Here is a 19,852-nt window from a genome sequence, read left to right as displayed (position 1 = left end):
TTATTTGAGAAGATCTTTTTTCATGCATTCTGGGACCCCAATCTTAGACATTCAGATACAGATCGTCCAGGGAGAGGTCCCCAAATAGTCATGTTAAACAAACTCTCCAGGTTATTCTGAGGCATGTTGGCCTATACCACAGTGTAAGATATTCTGTATGCTGAGCATCTCCTTCTGTTAAAGCCATCTGACATCTGAGATGCTATGAGTATTTAAGCAATTTAACTCTGGGCTAAGTTATTGAGAACATAGGATTCCATTTGAAAAAGAAAACTGTCTTTGACCTACATCATTTCTAGGGACAAAAAAAAAATTGAACAGGAATAAAAATAACTCAATAAAGAACTCTTCTATCTTTAAGGATGACAGTGGATTTAGAAGACATGCTCTTCCTAATAAAAATCATAATCAAGACAAAATGATAGGTCATTTAAATATTAATGAACTATTGAAAAGAGGTTTATTTGCTGATACTAAAAATTGCATTCCTACTAAAAATTTTAAATCTAATGAGAAACACTTAAAAACCAAATACCATAATTTCTATATACCTCTCTTTCAAAATTTAATAATTAAAGGATTAATTAAAAATCACATCAAGATGAACTGTTTCATGAGAAGAATAAATTTTCAAAAGTAATATCAGAGCTCAGATATGTAAGTTATTGACTAAAATAGAAATTATTTCGAATTATAATAGAGAAAATTGGTACAGAAGTCAATAATTATTCCATTTTGCAAAAATAATTTTGGCATGGGTCTTCACAATAAGCCAGTATTTTGTAGACTCAAGTATTTCTTCTTGGACAAGATGAAATACAGATCATTTTAACTGCATAGAAGTTTAGTCAATAAGCTTTTTGTTTTGTCTGTTTTATAAGCACTCTAGTATGTGCAAGTCTAGTATCAGTGCTTGTATAGAGTGTGGTGGAAGTGTGACTAAAGAAGAAAGAGAGAAGGCCAAGCAGGGGAATGTTAATATTAACTGAATAACAAAGAAGGAAGGCCCTTGAGCTAGGACCTCAGACCAGCCAATGTGAAATATTGAGCCTGGGTATGAAGAAATTTCAATGAGATGAATGATAGGAGTGATAGTTACACAGTCAGACATTGTGTCTATATAAAATCCCTTTTGGAAAATGGAAGCAAATATCTGGATCATTTGGACTCAAAGAAGCCTTCATTTTTCCCAAAAGGCCATTTCAAGATTCCTGATGATTGGTATGTGATCGTGGGCATGCTCCTTAACCTCTCCAAACCTCAGTCTTTTCTATAAAATGGAGACAGGAATCCCCACCGTGTTCATTTGCTGGGTATATTAAAGGAGGTCATGTACACGGAATGCCAAGCACATGAAAGCCTTAATCCCCCAGACCTGTCACCATTAGGAGCTCTTTTCCATGTAAACACAATTTATTCTCATGTGATAACTTTATAAAGGGCAGGCTCAATGCTCAGTTCTTAGAATCACAGAAACGCAGGTTTGGGAGAATGTTAAAGGTCTTCTCTGTCACAAGCCCTCCCTCTTCATCCGGTGCCAGGTCAGAACCTGTGAGTGTTCAAGAGAGTTTAAAGCAGGCTAGTAAGTTGGCTCCTTCCTCACTGATATTCCCTAAACAGTTGTTCAACATTTATTTAGGAATTTAAACATTAGAATAAAAGCAAAAAGTTTAATTTCCACTTCTCATACTTGGTAACCTTGCTTTGGGCAAAGCTTTTTAGCATAGTTTTGCAACTTACCGATTGAAAGATCAAAACTGATTTCCCCTGAGTTGAAATGTAAGACTCCATCATTGCTTCCAAATTCTCTTTTGCAGCACTGGATCAATAAGTAAAAGCTGACATTAAAACATGAGCTTTAATTAACTAATTAATCGATAGTTAACATTATATAATGAGTTAATAAATCTTAAAGTTTGCATGCCAGTGTGTTTGGAATTTGCGTGGGATCCGAAAACGAGACTCAGTTTGGCGTTTTCTTTTTAAAGCAAATCTTAATGTCATATACCCTTTTAAAAAGGTAAATTTCTTATGTCCAAGGGTGGTTATATCTTGGTACTATCTTTTTCGATGGCCACTAAAATAGATTATGCCGCGGGTGAAATGGTCCTTAAGGTTCCCTGAGGCCAAGCTTTGTAATGGACAGGGATTCCTCCAGCCTGATTTTGCTGAGGCAGTCGTCATGGTTAATTAACGACCTCGGTCATGACTGCCACGGACAGCTGAGGCCAGGCGTGGAATGTAGAAACACAGGCTAAAGGACAGGAAGAATTGCATAATTAACTAAATGTTCAGGGCAGAGTCAACAAAACAGTTGTTCTGGACAACCAACCCATTTTCTCTGCAGTTGCTGAAAACTGTGTGGGTAGGATCCACAGATAATTGGCTCCCTTCTCCATTTCATGTTGCCTGTCTAAACATTGCATAAATAATTACTTGATAAATTCAATGTTGATGTTGGCATGTGAACAGACAGACAAGAGTAACTGCTTCTTTCAAAATTTATAAATCCAATATAAATAGTAATCAAACCCCAAAGGAGAATGCTTAAAAATATTCCTGTTTAACATTCACAATCCCGTTTAACTTGCCTAATTTCAACCCACACACTTGTGGAGCTTAATACAGAAACACTCTTGGCCTACATTTAAAATAATGTAACATTTGACAAACTGTTCAAGTATTGAATTTAAAAATACACTCTTCATAAATTATGGTTCTCATATAAGCGCCAGATGCATTACTTGCAGGATTAACTTGGGGTTTATCTCTTCCTCAATGCACCATGTATACACACTCACACAAGCATGCAAACACAAGAAAAATGCTAGAAAACGTAGTCTGAGAACATACCATGAAAAAATATTTAATAAGTCAGGGTAAGTAAACTTGAGTAGTCAATGGAAAACAATTATTTTAAAATTTAAGTTTTCTTTAAAATTACAATTTAAGTATCTCTTAAAGGTACACAAGAAGACATAGACCACCTGCCTCACTCTGGAACTAAAATAGACATTCATTAGCCACATTACGGCAGCCAAATGGCATGAATTCTTTAGATGCTGAACCTGGTTAAAATAGCAACAGCAAATTTCATGAACAGACTGAAGGGGAGGAAGAGAAGAGAGAAGAAAAAGTCTAATATAAAAAAAGTCCAATTCTTTCTAGTTGCTTTAAATCTAAGGGAAAATAAAAACTCTTCTTAAGCTATAACTGCAAAAATTAAAAAGGAAATCCATTTGTTCAAAAAAAGGAAACCTTAGGCAACTGGGGCTGAGGCTGCTAGCATTTATTTTTGCTGGCATTTATTATTTATTACTGTAACCACATCAACTCTGCCATACACATTTGACTAAATGCACTTGGTTGTTGTGTCTAAAAATGTTCCAGGAATGTACAGGAGAAAGAAGGTAGAAAATCAAATACAATGAGTAGAATATTTTACAAAACTGAAAATGACACCAGTTAGGTTAAAATAAAGAAGAACATCCAATTAACATACCTAATTTCACTTTTGTGCTGTATTTAAAGGATTTTTTCAACCTTCAAATTTAACTTATTTTTGAAAAGTAGCTTTACTGAAATATAATTCACATACCATTTAATTAATTCAGTGGTTTCTAGTTGTGTTGTACAATCATCACTTCAATCAATTTTAGAACATTTTCATCACCAAAAAAGTAGCCTCATAACTATTAGCAGTTAAGTCCTCATTTCTTCCAAATCCCCAGCCCTGGGAAACCACTAATCGAATTTCTGTCTCTTTGCCTATTCTAGACATTTTATGTAAGCGGAATCATTTTGCTCTATTATCACTTTGAAGCCAGATTAGTTCTAGTTTCACTTTACTTGACACTCTTTGATGGCTTCACACTGACTACAGAAACATCTTTTACATGGAATACAAGTCCTTCCATAATCTGTTTTCTTCTCTCCTAGTATCTGGTTTCTCTCCCACTAACCACACTCCGGCTGAAGCAAACGGCGTCCCGAATAAGCCAGGCTGTTTCTTCTCTCAGTGCTTCTCTCATCCTGCCCTCTCTGCTTGGGCAGCCCTACCCTCCTGCTCCACTCGGGGATCTCTACTTGTTGGCTAAGACTCTCATGAAAACTTTTCTTGCACCCTCCCCTCCAGGAGAGGGGACCAATGCCCCCTTCAAGGGCAGTTTTCTACCCTCACTTGGGGGACTTTGTATAGGACCTGGTCCACGGCTACTCCTAAAACTGCATTTCCCACCACTCTGCCCGTTGTTTACTCCAGGCATACTGGCCTCCTTACAGGTCTTCACAACCTCCGTTCTCATTTTCCAGGAGTACAAGTATTTTCCCCAGGTATTTCCACGGTGTGTTCTCAGCTTCATTCACCTCTGCTCCAACGTCACCTCCTAAGACAGATTGTCTTTTAGCACTCTAACCAAAGAAGTTTCAATCCCCTTTTCATTTTCTAAACAGAATTACCTCCCTCTGAGGCCCCTCTACCTTACTTTTTCTCTTTGTAGTACTGATGTAACATTATGTAATTAGGAATGTATCTGTCTTCCCTTCCAGAATGTAAGGTCTGTGAGGATGGGTCTGGTTTTGTTCACTGCTGTGAATATTTGTGAATGAATGAATGAATGACACCTGTGACACTTAATTATATGTGTTGGTTTAAGACTTCTGTCTTCCCTGCACTGGACAGCAGGGGTTGAATCCTATTCCTCCTAGTTTACTCAGTGCTCCTTCCTGGCACAAAATAACTTCTTAATATTCCTTGTATGACTGAATGATGTCAAGTATAAATTACCTGTAACAATGGTTCCCAACAAAGGGACTCTGAATCCATGTAAATATGGAATATGGAAGAATACATAAGCTGAAGAATACAAGTAAATCTTTCCACGAGCCCTTTATCTGAAACTCTTGTGACCACTTCTGTTTCAAGATTCAGACTTGTTCCCTACTTAATTAACACCTCTGGTAGGGTCTGGGGCAGACCCTGTAATCAAACACATTAATAGCTTTGCAACAAAACATGTGAAGAGCCCTCCAAAGAATGATAAATAATGCTCAAATCAACTTTTTCTGCCGTGAATTTTTGTCAAGAGAAATGTTAAGAGTTTGGGATTTTGAAGTGTGGATATGGGGCTGTAGACGTGTACTAGCATATGCAGATCTGTGTGATGCTTTATGCTAAAATGGATTCCCCACATTCCAGTTTAGAAATCACTGATTTAATGCATTAATTTAAAAACATCTATTTTTTTTCCAGCATAGCTAGCATTAATGAAGCTTTTACTATGTGTTAGCCCTTGTGCTAAGCTTCTTAAATACATAGGTAAAAACTACTATTTGCCCCATTTTATGAGTGAGAAAATTAGGGTTTAGAGAGAGGGTTAGCAAGTTGTCCACAAAGCTTGTCAATAGCTGAGCTGGATCAAAACTGCAGCTGTCTCAGAACCAAAAGTCATGTTCTGGACCACCTGGTCACCCTGACTTCATGGAGTTCAAGATAAAAATTCTTTAGTCTTGCCAAGTTTCTTCATGATGTTGAGTCAAAGGAAAGTTTCTATAATTCAAGTGAATGTAAAAAAATTCCTCAGGCTACAACTCCGTCATTAAAAAAAAAAAAAAATGCTGGCTATAAGTAACCAACATTTAACTGATATTTGTATAATGGAGTAATTTATCTCCTCAGCTAAACCAATGTTTTAAACATTTGTAATGAGAGATCAAGTAATTCCAGATAATTAAAAAATTATGTAGTCACACTAACTTGCCCTGATTTTATTTTTTGCAGAACCATGATCCAAGGGGTGATATTCCCTAACAGATGAGAGTAGGAATGGCAGAAGAGAACAATCTAAAAAAGGTACTATCACGGAGGATATGTGGATTTTCACACTTACCTTTTTCAAGAGCATCTTAATTGCTTGAATTTTTTTAAGCCAGGCGGAAGTTGATCAAATATAATTGTGATGACCAAATTTTGGAACTCTTTCAGAATTACAAAATATAGTAGTGATCTTTTGGGAATAAGGAGTTAGTTGTATAAGAACAATAAAGCTACATTAAAAAAAAAAAAAACAACAACCCTGCATAGGGCTACAGCTTCAACTGAAGACACAGTGTTTTGGACCTTACCATGCTTATGTGAAAGCTTCAAATTATGAAATGTAGAGTAGCAAAAGTACAACACATATTCATTTTATGATACAAAAGCAGATAAGATGGACATAAAGGTTAAGAAATGAAAATAACATATACACTAAAAAAAAATCACAACAGAAACAGGCTTTATTTCAACCAGACAAGTGAATACTTCCATTAACATCAACTTCTTCAAGACTTGAAGACATGGAAATTAAAGACAGTGCCCAGAAGGCAGAGAAGGAAAGTTTCATCATGGAGCAATTGTACTGCCCTTCAAAAATCCCTTTCAGCAATATGCTCAATTCAAAAGATTAATTAGTTCTAAATCATTAGATCTCATGTGTTTCAGTATTTGTACAAGACTCTCATTTGAAAGTTACCCATCAGTCCCAATGATATCTTTCAAACAGAAAAAAAATATATAGATCAGTATCATAATTTTTTTTTAATTTTAGAAAGTGGGATTGAAATACAGTTTAAAATATTTCAAATAAAAAACAACTTTATTACTATTTAAGATGCCTTGTTACAAAGCTCCTAGCTACATACATGTACAAAACACAGATATTACCACATGACATCTCAACCCATGACTTCTCCTAAACATCCCAACGTGAACAGTTAATCTACCGGGAGACTTTCCCCTGTAAATCCCAACATCTTGCACAAGGATTTGTTGCCATTCATACGCTGTGCGTGGATGAGGACACTTCATCAGAGAACACTTCAATTTAACATAACCTAACATAAAATAAATCTAACGCAACACTATATGTTCATAAGGGATACGACAAAATTGCATATAATTTTCAACTTTTGCCAGACTCACTAAATTCATGAACGCTTTTTCAGAGTTTTCTCTTCAAGGGCACTTTTGAGAGCTTTAGATCTCGTGCTTAACTTTGTATTGAGTTGGTCAGCACCTTGATTAATGTGAACAATTACATCAAAGAACTGTATTGGAGGGGGGACGGGGAGTCATCCGAGGACAGAAACAGGGGGAAGGACTCTCTTTTTCCCTAAGACATTCAAACAGAAAAAACAAGACCCAAAAAGGTAAACAAACAAACAAAATAGTGTTCACAGTAAAACATGACAGATTTGTAGTTTCATTTGAAACCAACAGCAAATCATGAAACGTCATGAAAAATATAAGTCAAGGTAAAATCTCCTAGAGTAATTACTAAATGAAGTTAAAATTACCACACTGATCAGTAAACCCCAGAAGAAAAATAAACAGCACTTACGTTTCAGGTCCTTCTTAAACATCATACAATTTTTCAAAGTCAATGCATAAAATTGGTAGGTTTGGCCACGCTGCACAAATATTTTTTTAAAAAATACAGTATACAGAAAAAACTCTTGTATTCCCCATTTTGAATCATAAGCTCAAAACCCAAGAGTAAAAGATCAGCTAGAAGGATTTTAATTATTTACAAATCCAGCAGGTTCATCTGCCATAATGGCTTGGCTTCCGTCCCACAGTGGCTTTCACCCTCTCCAGCCGCAGAGCTTGGATCCCTGTTCTCACAGAAGGCTGTTCCATCTGTGGCCCATCTCTACTGGTCATCAGTCATTTTGAACAGTTCCAGCAGTGCCCCAACAGCTCCAAAATAACCCTACAACAACAATGAGAAAACTTCTGTACAATTATCTCCGAACCTTAGTCCAATACCTACTGTTTTTCATAATTCGAGGAATGCTGCCCCCTAATGCTATAGATACAAGAAACTTAAAACCTGACCTCTGGCATGAAACATGATATAATAATAATAATAATAATAATAATAATAATGCATTGGATATCTATTTGTTTATATACATTAAATAAATTAACTGATGTAAAGTGCGTAGAAAAATGTCTGGCACCACAGTGTATACTACGTCAGTGTTGGCAATTTTTAGGATTTTTAGGATTATGATTATTTCATTTTAATCCTTGTCATGGCAAAATTCACATTATTACTCCCATTCCACAGATGAGAAATGGGAGGTAATAAAGTAAATTACCCTTTCAAGGTCACATGAGTTGTGCCAGGGTTCAATCGCAAATCTATCTGACTTCAAAGTTGTAATGTCTCACAAGGTATAGCTCTAAGCTTCCCTCAGTAGATCCTGGAAAGGCATCTAAATCAGCTCAAGTTTCCCTTTGCTCATCTGTAAAGGAAAAGCCCACGTATCTGTGAAAATGAAGGAAGCTGAAAAATGGCAATGTTTAGAGAAGCTGGTTTCCAAAAGGCAAGAGACTCTACTCCTCTGGTATTTGCCTGACTCAACAGTTACTTACCGCGAAATGGGTGGCATCTGGCAGAACACTACATGGTAGGATCTTTGCCTCCATTGCCAGCTAACATCTGAGGGCTCACTATATGCTAGAAATGTACATGGATTTCCTCACTTAATCGTCACAGTAACTTTATGAGACAAATAATATTATCACCCCATTTTACCAAAGCTAAAACAGAAATGAGAGGTAGAGTCATTGCCTAAGGTCTCCAAGTCAGCGAGAGCCTGTGCTCTCAACTGCTTGGCTAGACTACTTCTCTTAGGAGACGCTCACTTACATAAGTGGAATGAATGAGACTGAGTGAGTGAGGACTCCAGGCAGGGCAGGAAAGCCACCTCACCAGCACCTCCCAAAAGTTCTCTCTCCATAATATCCTCCAGGAAGACCTGCCTAAGCGAGAATGAACCTAAGAATGTAGAGAATTTTCTGAGAAACACCTACAAGGAGATATAAAATTGCTCTACTTTCATCGGCCATAGAGACTGAGTTATGATACTTAGTAACAAACCAAAGCCATCATTCACAGAGGCCTAAGATTGTACAAAGGGATATGCCTTTTTATCCAGAGAAGTAGGTTTCCCCCAAATGCTGGTTCTTTTTCCGTATCTTACCATCAACTAACTACCTGTGTGCCCTCGTAGATGGCTTTTCATCCCTGACGGCTTCCAGGGTTTGTTTTCTGCCTTAGTCCAAGAGGATCTAAACTTAGGGTTGCCAGATAAATGCCAGGTAAAATAACTGTGTCCTATATTTTTAATCGCTAAATATGGCAACACCAGATGGGCTAGAAGAGTGGTCTTCTTTTTCATTTTAATTATTTTTTTAAACAAAATCTTACAAGGGAAATCGATAAGTAAGCAGATAAAAAAGGAGCTGCTCTGGTTGGAGGAGGGGGAGTGAAAATTCTGAGACTCCACTGCCCTCGCCCCCCACAAAAAAGTTATATCACTTCATGCCTTAGCCTCCTTAAAAAGACAAAAACAAAAACTTTCTTTAGTATAGTTAAACAGTTAACTATTTGGTATTTAACTTCGTATTGCTTTAGATGCTTTAATAAAACAAAACGTAGGCTTAGAGAGCTCTAAATAATTTATAAATGCATCAGCAACTTTTCAAATAAATAATTCAGTTTGGAAATGAGAAAAATGCCACAGTAGTTATTCATTACAATTAAAATTTATGACACTCGTTCTCCCAATGTTCTTTCTGCTGCAATATACCCAAGGCTTTGGGTACCTCCCGTGATAAACAGCTGCTCTCTACAGTATTGATTTTAAAGGGGGATAGAGAGGTGGGAAGAGATGAGGGCTCCCCACTCAGTCTTAGAAACCTCCGATTTGTATTAGTGTAGGAACTGGATATAAGGGACTCTTTGCATTAACCAGAGTTCTCCACTTCTTCTGTAAACAGGCTGCCTAATGTCTAGCACACCAGCCTTTCAAGCCCACCAGGCTACTCTGAGCAGCCCAAGCACTTCTGTTCTCACCAGTTGAGTTGTTTACTTGCCAAGAGTCACCTGTGTTTATCCTCAAATTTGTTTATGACAGTTTTATTGTTAATGTAATAATCTAATGTAATTATATACCACCTAAACCAATAAAAAGAGTACAAGATGAATGGTCACCTCTTTGAAAATCCAGTTAAATTCTTGAGAAAGATTAAAAAGCTAGTTAACAAGTGAAAGTTGCTAGGAGAGTAGATGTTAAAAGTTCTCATCACAAGGAAAAAAAGATCTTTGTAACAATATGTGGTGATGGACGATAACTAAAGTTACACTGATAACCAGTTTACAGTATATACATATATTAAACCATTGTTGTGTACCTTAAACTTACACAATGTTATATGCCAATTATATCTCAATAAAAATGGAAAAAAATGAAACAAAGATTGAAAAAGGTAGTCACAGACCACCGCCCTCTATTTAGGTGGATCCTACATATGAAAGATTGGGAAAATCTAGAATGACTCTGCAACCAAATTGCTTCGTAAGTATCTTTAATTTCTTGATCTACTTTAAAGAAACAAACCAGAAATCATAAAAGGTGCATAATACTTGTGGATTATGGAAAAAAGAAAGACAATTACAAAGCTCTGATCAGCAGAACCCATGCTCAAAAATAGGTCTTGGTCCTACATCAAGAATTTGGTGAGTGAATGAACATTTATATATTTTATATTAAAATAGAATGGTAAAAGTAGGGAGATATTTTTCCATGATTACCCATTTTAACTTTTGTTTTGTTTTTTTTAAATTAACCATCTACTAGTCCTGATTGTTGGATAATAGAGCTTCCATTTTATATAATGTTCTTCCTTAGCTTTTGCATAAATGCAAACTAAGGAACCCACTCATATGTTAGACAACCCAAAAACTTCCATGTAGGACAATTAAGTCCATGTGAACTCAACCTACCTCATGTTCCAAAAACAGAGCTTTTAGCTGTCCTTTGGACCAAAAATCCATGGCATATGCTAGCAGCTTCATGGAGACCATATTGATTCTGAGAAAATTCCCAACAAACACAACTCTGTCAATATTCTGGAAAAAAAAAATGAAAGAAAAACAATTGAACCATGACAGAAAAATAGCATTTAGCAACAGACCCAATGTGCTTTGTATCACTGTACTCCAGGACCTTGCAGAGTGAATTTTTTGTTTTAAGTGGAATTATTTCAGGATTTCCAAGATGAAGTCAAACAAACCTCAGAATGCATTCCACAAGAACATGAGGGGTAGAATTTGGTTGGGGGAGGCAGAGACTGATACTGGGCTCATTTACAGGTATTATGTTAGGCTGCCTTAGATCTGATACGAAATTCAGCTCCCAACATTCACATATGAAATTAAAACTGGAGTGCATCTAAATTTGCCTGTGCATTCCTTAAATCCCCCAAACTTCCAACTATAAAATATATTACCAACTCATAAATTATTTTTAAAATTTTATTTATTTATTAAAAAAATTAAAAAAAAAATATTTTGGCCATGACACGCAGCTCATGGGATCTCAGTTCCCCGACCAGGGATCGAATCTGGGCCATGGCAATGACAGCTCCAAACCCCAACCACTAGGCCACCAGGGAACTCCCCACCAACTCAATAAATTAAATGGCTATGGTATGGGTTATTCATCTAACAACTTCGGTCAGGTTGCTCTGTGCCAAACACTGGGAATACAAAAAAGAAACAATACCCGGTCTCTACCTTTAGGATATATGGTGAAATACCCTGTTTGGTCAGTATGTGGGTTACAATATGATAACAAAAAATACATTTATATTTTTGTTGTCACGGATACCGATTTGTATTCTGAACACACCCCTCACACTGAGCTCAGCCTATCTGCCACACAGACTCTGCTCACTCCTCACTCACTCACAGAGCCAGTTGCTATGGTCACTCATATCAAAGGGAGGAGAGTCTTGGGAGCTGGCATTATTCTCTGTTCAGCCTATCAAGAGCAACCAGGGTCTGGGAACATCGCCTTCTAACTGTCTCAAGCTTTAACAATACATGAACCCATTAACCACTGTGAAAATTTTCCCTGGGTAGAGGGGTGGGAGGTGGGCCCACGATTAGGGGTCCAGCAGGGACAGGGGAGACCCTGGGTGGGGGGAGGCGTGAAGGAAGGGGAAGGGAACGTGGCCAGTGCTTTCCCTGTCCACTTAGGCACCGGGGAGCCTGTTGGGCTCCCAGGCCTAATCCTCTGCCCTGGAGCCTCCCTCCTACCCTGCAGAGCCCAAGCCTCACCCCACACCCCCACCCAGGGCCCCACCTCTGCACGTGGAGACCCCCTCTGAGACCCCCTCCAACACGCTGGGCATATACCCCAGCCACACACCCTCACCCAGGGCCTTACCTCCAAACTCTGGAACTCCACACTCCAGAGGCCCCTGTTTGGACGTGCTGCCTCTCCCCTTCCGTGCATGTCCTAAGCAGAGGCCCCGCCCCATGCTTGAGCATCGCCCCTGCCTAAGTTCCACCCCCTGCCTAAACTCCGCCCCCCATAGAGAAGGCTTTTTTTTTTTCTCTTTTCCTCTTTTAGGTTGGGGTTCTGTTTTACCTTGTAGTTGATTCATTTATATTTTCATTTTTTCTAATAATTCTTTTATTTTTGGAATTTTATTTTATTCTTTATACTTTGTTATTATTCTGCTCCTTTTGGCTTGTTCCCCCTCCTTTTTTTTTTCCTTTTTTCTGTGGTGGATTTGTTTTACCTTGTTGCATTTGTTTCGATTATATTTTTATTTTTCCTTAGATATTTTTTATCTTTCTAATTTTATTTTATTTTTTATTGTTATTGAACTGCTCCTTTTTTTCTCTTTCTTTTTTTTTTTTGCCACCCTATGTGGCTTGCGGGATCTTGGTTCACAGGCTGGAGGTTGGGGGCCTGAGCTGCTGTGGTGGGAGCACCAAGTCCAAACCACTGGACTAACTGAGAACCTCAGACCCCAGGGAATATTAATCAGAGTGAGGACTCCCAGAGGTCCTCATTTCAGCACCAAGACCCAGCTCTACCCAACCACCTGCAAACTCCAGTGTGGACGCCTCAGGCCAAACAACCAGTAAGACACGAATACAGCCACACCAATCAAAAAAAAAAAAAAAAAACCTACAAAAATATGTTACAGATGAAAGAGCATGGTAAAAACCTACAAGACCAAATAAATGAAGACAAAATAGGCAAGCTACCTGAAAAAGAATTCAGAGTAATGAGAGTAAAGATGATCCAAAATCTCGGAAACAGAGTGGAGAAAATAAAAGAAACATTTAACAAGGATCTAGAAGAACTAAAGAGCAAACAAATGATGAACAACACAATAACTGAAATTAAAAATACTCTAGAAGAAATCACTAGCAGAATAACTGAGGCAGAAGAATGGATAAGTGAGCTGGAAGATAAAATGGTGGAAATAACTGCCAGGGAGCAGAATAAAGAAGAAAGAATGAAAAGAGTTGAGGACAGTCTCAGAGACCTCTGGGACAACATTAAACACACCAACATTCGAATTATAGGGGGCCCAGAAGAAGAAGAGACAAAGAAAGGGTCTGAGACAATATTTGAAGACATTATAGTTGAAAACTACCCTAACATGGGAAAGGAAATAGTCAATCAAGTCCAGGAAGCGCAGAGAGTCCCATACAGGATAAACCCAAAGAGAAACATGCCGAGACGCATATTAATCAAACTATCAAAAATTAAATACAAAGAAAAATTATTAAAAGCAGCAAGGGAAAAGCAACAAATAACATACAAGGGGATCCCATAAGGTTAACAACTGATCTTTCAGCAGAAACTCTGCAAGCCAGAAGGGAGTGGCAGGACATATTTAAAGTGATGAAAGGGAAAAACCTACAACCAAGAAAAAACCTACAACCTTACTCTACCCAGCAAGGATCTCATTCAGATTCGACAGAAAAATCAAAAGCTTTACAGAAAAGCAAAAGCTACGAAAATTCAGAACCACCAAACCAGCTTTACAACAAATGCTGAAGGAACTTCTCTATGCGGGAAACACAGGAGAAGAAAAAGACTCATAAAATCAAACCCAAATTAATTAAGAAAATGGTAATAGGAACATACATATCGATAATCACCTCGAATGTAAATGGATTAAATGCCCCAACCAAAAGACACAGACTGCCTGAATGGATACAAAAACAAGACCCTTATATATGCTGTCTATAAGAAACCCACTTCAGACCTAGGGACACAAACAGACTGAAAGTGAGGGGATGGAAAGAGATATTCCATGCAAATGGAAATCACAAGAAAGCTGGAGTAGCAATACTCATATCAGATTAAATAGACTTTAAAATAAAGAATGTTACAAGAGACAAGGAACAAAACAAGGATGTCCACTCTCGCCACTATTATTCAACATAGTATTGGAAGTCCTAGCCACAGCAGTCAGAGAAGAAAAAGAAATAAAAGGAATGTGAATTGGAAAAGAAGAAGTAAAGCTGTCACTGTTTGCAGATGATATGATACTATACATAGAAAATCCTAAAGATGCCACCAGAAAACTACTAGAACTAATCAATGAATTTGGTAAGGTTGCAGGATACAAAATTAATGCACAGAAATCTCTTGCATTCCTATACACTAACAATGAAAGATCAGAAAGAGAAATTAAGGAAACAATCCCATTTACCACTGCAACAAAAAGAATAAAATACCTAGGAAAAATCCTAAGGAGGCAAAAGACCTGTACTCAGAAAATATAAAACACTGATGAAAGAAATCAAAGATAACATAAACAGATGGAGAGATATACTATGCTCCTGGACTGGAAGAATCAATATTGTGAAAATGACTCTACTACCCAAAGCAATCTACAGATTCAGTGCAAGCCCTATCAAATTACCAATGGCATTTTTCACAGAACTAGAACCAGAAATTTTACAATTTGTATGGCAACACAAAAGACCGTGAATAGCCAAAGCCATCTTGAGAAAGAAAAACGGAGCTGGAGGAATCAGGCTCCCTGACTTCAAACTATACTACAAAGCTACAGTAATCAAGACAGCATGATACTGGCACAAAAACAGAAATATAGATCAATGGAACAAGATAGAAAGCCCAGAGATAAACCCCCACACATACGGTCCCCTTATCTTTGACAAAGGAGGCAAGAATAGACAATGGAGAAAAGACAGCCTCTTCAGTAAGTGGTGCTGGGAAAACTGGACAGCTACATGTAAAAGATGAAATTAGAACACTCCCTAACACCATACACAAAAATAAACTCAAAATGGATTAAAGACCTAAATGTAAGGCCAAACACTATAAAACTCTTAGAGGAAAACATAGGAAGAACACTCTATGACATAAATCACAGCAAGATCTTTTTTGACCCGCCTCCTAGGGTAATGGAAATAAAAACAAAAATAAACAAATGGGACCTAATGAAACTGAAAAGCTTTTGCACAGCAAAGGAAACCATAAACAAGACGAAAAGACAACCCTCAGAATGGGAGAAAATATTTGCATACAAAGCAACTGACAAAGGATTAATCTCCAAAATATACAAGCAGCTCATGCAGCTCAATATCAAAAAAACAAACAACCCAATACAAAAATGGGTGGAAGACCTAAATAGACATTTCTCCAAAGAAGACATACGGATGGCCAACAAATAAATGAAATGATGCTCAACATCACTAATCATTAGAGAAATGCAAATCAAAACCACAATGAGGTATCACCTCACACCGGTCAAAATGGCCATCATCAAAAATTCTACAAACAATAAATGCTGGAGAGGGTGTGGAGAAAAGGGAACTCCTGCACTGTTGGTGGGAATGTAAATTGATACAGCCACTATGGAGAACAGTATGGAGGTTCCTTAAAAAACTAAAAATAGAACTACCATATGACCCAGGAATCCCACTACTGGGCATATACCCTGAGAAAACCATAATTCAAAAAGAGTCATGTACCACAATGTTCATTGCAGCACTATTTACAATAGACATGGAAGCAACCTAAGTGTCCATCGACAGATGAATGGATAAAGAAGATGTGGCACATATATACAATGGAATATTACTCAGCCATAAAAAGAAACGAAACTGAGTTATTTGTAGTGAGGTGGATGGACCTAGGGTCTGTCATACAGAGTGAAGTAAGTCAGAAAGAGAAAAACAAATACTGTATGCTAATGCATATATATGGAATTTAAAAAAGTGGTACTGATGAACCTAGTGGCAGGGCAGGAATAAAGATGCAGATGCAGATGTAGAGGACAGACTTGAGGGCACAGGGTGGGAAGGGGAAGCTGGGACGAAGTGAGACCAAATGTAAAATGGATGGCTAGTGGGAAGCTGCTGCATAGCTCGAGATCAACTCGATGCTTTGTGACAACCTTGAAGGATGGGATAGGGAGGGTGGGAGGGAGGCTCAAGAGGAAGGGGATGTGGGGATATATGTATACATATAGCTGATTCACTTTGTTGTACAGCAGAAACTAACACAACATTGTAAAGCAGTTATACTCCAATAAAGATGTGAAAAAAAAATATTGTGAAAGGAGGATGTCTCTCTTGTAACCCCAGAGTTCAAAGGCAGGGCTGCCATCCACCTATTATAAAGACTGCCTCATACCCTGTTTAACAGTCCACTATTCAACTAGAAGGGGGTTGGAAAGGGTTTCTGCAGTACCTGTAATGTTCTAATTCTTGATCTGTGTGGTGGGTATTAGGGGTGTGTGTGTGTGTGTGTGTGTGTGTGTGTGTGAAAATTCATCAGGCTGTACACTTGTGATTTGAGCCCTCTTCTATATGTATGTCATATTTCTCTTAAAATTGATATTAAAAAAAAACTGTATTACTGATGCTACTAGATTCTTTAGTGCTTCTTCTACTATTACGTATTCCATGCCCCCTCTTTCTTGTCTTCCTAATACAACTCAGTTGTATTACACATCTACTTTACACATCTTGTACTTCAGAAAAGGGTTCCATTCTTTCCAAAGGAATTTTGCAGTGTTTTAAAACATGGTACCAAAGCTTGGTCTGTCATCAGGTCCACCCTTTCTTGTGCCTGGGGCTCTGGCTGGCCTCAGCTGTAGCAAGCTCTCTGTGCTTTGATAGCCCTGTACAATGCTGCTTGAACTCCATGCCACAAGGCAACACTGTAAAGAAGCTGAAAGCAAAGAGAATATCGAGTATTGCAAGTGGAATGTTTTACCTGCAATTATTTGCAAGCATGCAGAGAGATGTTCGCCACCCTTCACTAGGTGTGTGTCCGTGAGGTTGGAGAGGTTATGGTACAGATTGTCATTTTTACCATGTTTCCACAGTTAGATGGTTTTGTCATCATCTAGTGCCTACTTAAAACTGAAACGTACTCCCCTCCCTCCCCGCAGCACACGTCCCTCATGTTCTACCAGGTGTGACTACGAGGAAGGGCAGGTTTCCTAAGGATCTGTGGTTTTGTGAGGGTCAACAGTTATTGCACTGCCAAACGATGTTTATGAATGGCACATGGCTTTCCCTAGGTTAAGGCCTTACCTCATTCAGTGCACACATCCGAGCAATGGAGCCAATGTTGTTGGTGATGGTGACCAGGGTGGCTCGGGCGAGGTCTTCCTTGCTGATGGAATCTCGCTTTTCCTTACTCATCATGTTGCCAAAGCTATGTTGGAAATATTAGCGAGAGTGTTCAAAATCATCCTTAGGCCCCATGCTTCCACCAAAGTCCTGTGGAAAGCTTTATGAATAACTCTGATTGAGCTCAAGTGACCTGATTTGGCTACCATGGTTTACAAGCAGACAGGATTACGGTATGAATGGTTGGCTGCCCTTTTCTTAATAGGGACAAAGTAGCATGGCTATTAACGGGGAAAAAAAATTTTAAATGCCTCTAGATATCTGGACAAGAATGGAACGGGGGAAACTGTTGCAGTTTTCCAGAACCTTCTTTCAAAGCTGCCTTATTTTAAGCACAAGCATCAAGAGCTAAATATCTCACTGCTTCATCAAGGGCAGGAGATCAAGTCTGAGCTCCAATACCATAGATCCTTGCACCAGGCTGGTGGGTTGACATTTAAAAAAAACAACAACTAAATGAACAGCCAGGGTGGAGAGGTTGCCTTGTGTTTAATCACTACTGCTCCTAGCTACTTAGTCTCTACCTTGATGCTACCGCAGATCCTTGAAGGCCAAATCGTTCATAGTCTCCTCCGTAAATGTCCTTCACCAGCTTATCAACATTGGTGCTGTCGCCTTTAGCTGCCATTTCCAGAGCTTCTTCAAAGGTCTCACAACCAGTCAGCAAGCAACATAGGCCTAGGAATGTTCCACCTCCAAGACTGAAGGAACAATAAGGTTTATTTTTTAAGTTTTACTTTAAGAGATGCCCATCCAAGTCCCCAACTACATCAGTATCACTAATATGGGTTAATAAGAACAGAAGAAAAACAAAGGGGCACTTGAATCAAAGTGCTGGGTGAAAAAGAGCTTTAGGGTAGATTGGATAAAAAAAGAGGGCAGAGACTAAAAGAAACATCAAGGACAACTCGCCCTGAAGTTTAAGAACAAAACCAGAGAAAGACTCTCACTGATTTCCGTTGTGAGACCTTGAACTAGCCACTGACCTAAGTGCTTCATGCAATCTTCCCACCTATAAAATGGGGCCAAATCATGATCTATCTGCCTTATTTGGGTGGTCTGAAAGCAGCAAATAACCAGAGAAATGACCTCTATTAAAAAGAAAAAATACAAACATATGTAGCTAAACACAAATACTTAGAAAAAGAAACTGTGTGTACCTGAAGCATAGTTCGTATCTATAGAGACAAACTCTGTGGTGACAAAACTGAACTGGGACGCTGCCCGGAACAGCTGGCCCCCAAGCTGTATCTTTCATCTGACCTTGCTTCTCTAGCAGAAATAATTTCATTTAAGCTCCTCAAAAATTTCAAAAAGGAAACCACCGATGGATCTCATATTGGATTTTTTTCTAGTAAACTCTAGAAAAGGTTATTAGTACTTTACTTACCACCCAATAGTCAAAAAATAGTAACAAATATCTTAAAATGGTTTCAGTGCTCTAACCATGTTTTAAAAGCTTTCAGTTGTTTGGAGGGAAATTCTTCTAAAATAGTCTTTTGAGACAAAATTAGAAACCAATTATGATAGTTGAGAGTGAACTCAATTGTGTATTAATATCAAAGTTACCTGAGGGGAAGAAAAGCAGATTCAGAGTAAAGCTGTCACCAGTGAGCTCCTGGCAGGAAAGAGCACTGATACGGCCATGAATGGGCCTTACTCTTTACCTACTAGACAGAAGAGCAAATGCATATCAGTTTGCTCTGAAGCCTCAAGAGCTGCTAGCCCTGGGAATTCCACATGTGTTTGGCTACTGGCTTTTAAGAGAAAATTCAAGTTGAGATCGAGGTTATTTTCAAAACTTAAATTTGAAAAAAGAAAATTTAGGGTAAATTATACTGACTGTCAATAACTGTTTACCAAGAAGGCACCAGATTATAGACACACAGTTCTTTAAATCACATCTAAGGAGTAACTGTGATGTTTCTTAAATAGTGATTCTTACAAAAATACATACTTGATTGAAATGATGGGTTCTCGTGGAAAATTAGGTAGCTAGGCACAAGTCACAATATCCAAACTGTAGGTGCAGTACCACGAGGACAAAAAGAGCTCCGTGGGCATTATTGCTTTGACACCTCAGTCACAGTAGAAATTTTGGATTCCCTCTAAGAAAGTTTGTCTTCATTTACATTTAACATGGCACCTCATGCGACGTCATTAGTTTCAGTCTACCCTAGAAAGCTAGCGTGGTTTAATGGGAACACTTTTTGGTTTGCGTGTCATCTGAATTTGCCTTGTTTTCTCTCTTTATATTCTTTTAAAAGGCTTGGCTCACATTTCTAGTTTCTACCTTTCATCCACACTAATAACCT

General features: G+C 38.2%; 1 protein-coding gene and 1 long non-coding RNA gene across 15 annotated transcripts in view; one reads left to right on the top strand and one right to left on the bottom strand.

Annotated features, from left to right (window-relative positions):
- LOC118883107 overlaps nucleotides 1-19,852 on the top strand; it is a 52,138-nt gene that overhangs the window by 31,255 nt on the left and 1,031 nt on the right. For 2 of the 3 annotated variants that reach the window (XR_005016922.1, XR_005016921.1), the window contains 2 exons: nucleotides 5,780-5,851; nucleotides 10,348-10,407. This is a non-coding gene — a long non-coding RNA (uncharacterized LOC118883107). Of the gene's footprint in view, nucleotides 1-5,779; nucleotides 5,852-10,347; nucleotides 10,408-12,797; nucleotides 12,906-19,852 lie in introns of those variants that run through there. The other variant, XR_005016923.1, reaches the window with a different exon arrangement.
- PANK1 (pantothenate kinase 1) overlaps nucleotides 6,256-19,852 on the bottom strand; it is a 111,177-nt gene continuing 97,580 nt past the window's right edge. For all 12 annotated transcript variants that reach the window (XM_036829704.1, XM_036829700.1, XM_036829701.1 and 9 more), the window contains 4 exons: nucleotides 18,062-18,238; nucleotides 17,439-17,562; nucleotides 10,836-10,961; nucleotides 6,256-7,751 (listed from right to left, as the gene is read on the bottom strand). In XM_036829704.1, the coding sequence (XP_036685599.1) occupies nucleotides 7,692-7,751; nucleotides 10,836-10,961; nucleotides 17,439-17,562; nucleotides 18,062-18,238 (487 nt within the window). In that variant the 3' untranslated portion in view covers nucleotides 6,256-7,691. The remainder of the gene's footprint in view (nucleotides 7,752-10,835; nucleotides 10,962-17,438; nucleotides 17,563-18,061; nucleotides 18,239-19,852) is intronic.

Source organism: Balaenoptera musculus, chromosome 16, assembly GCF_009873245.2.
Source record: "Balaenoptera musculus isolate JJ_BM4_2016_0621 chromosome 16, mBalMus1.pri.v3, whole genome shotgun sequence".
NCBI classification, from domain to species: domain Eukaryota; kingdom Metazoa; phylum Chordata; class Mammalia; order Artiodactyla; family Balaenopteridae; genus Balaenoptera; species Balaenoptera musculus.
This window is presented reverse-complemented; position numbering and strand designations above follow the sequence as displayed.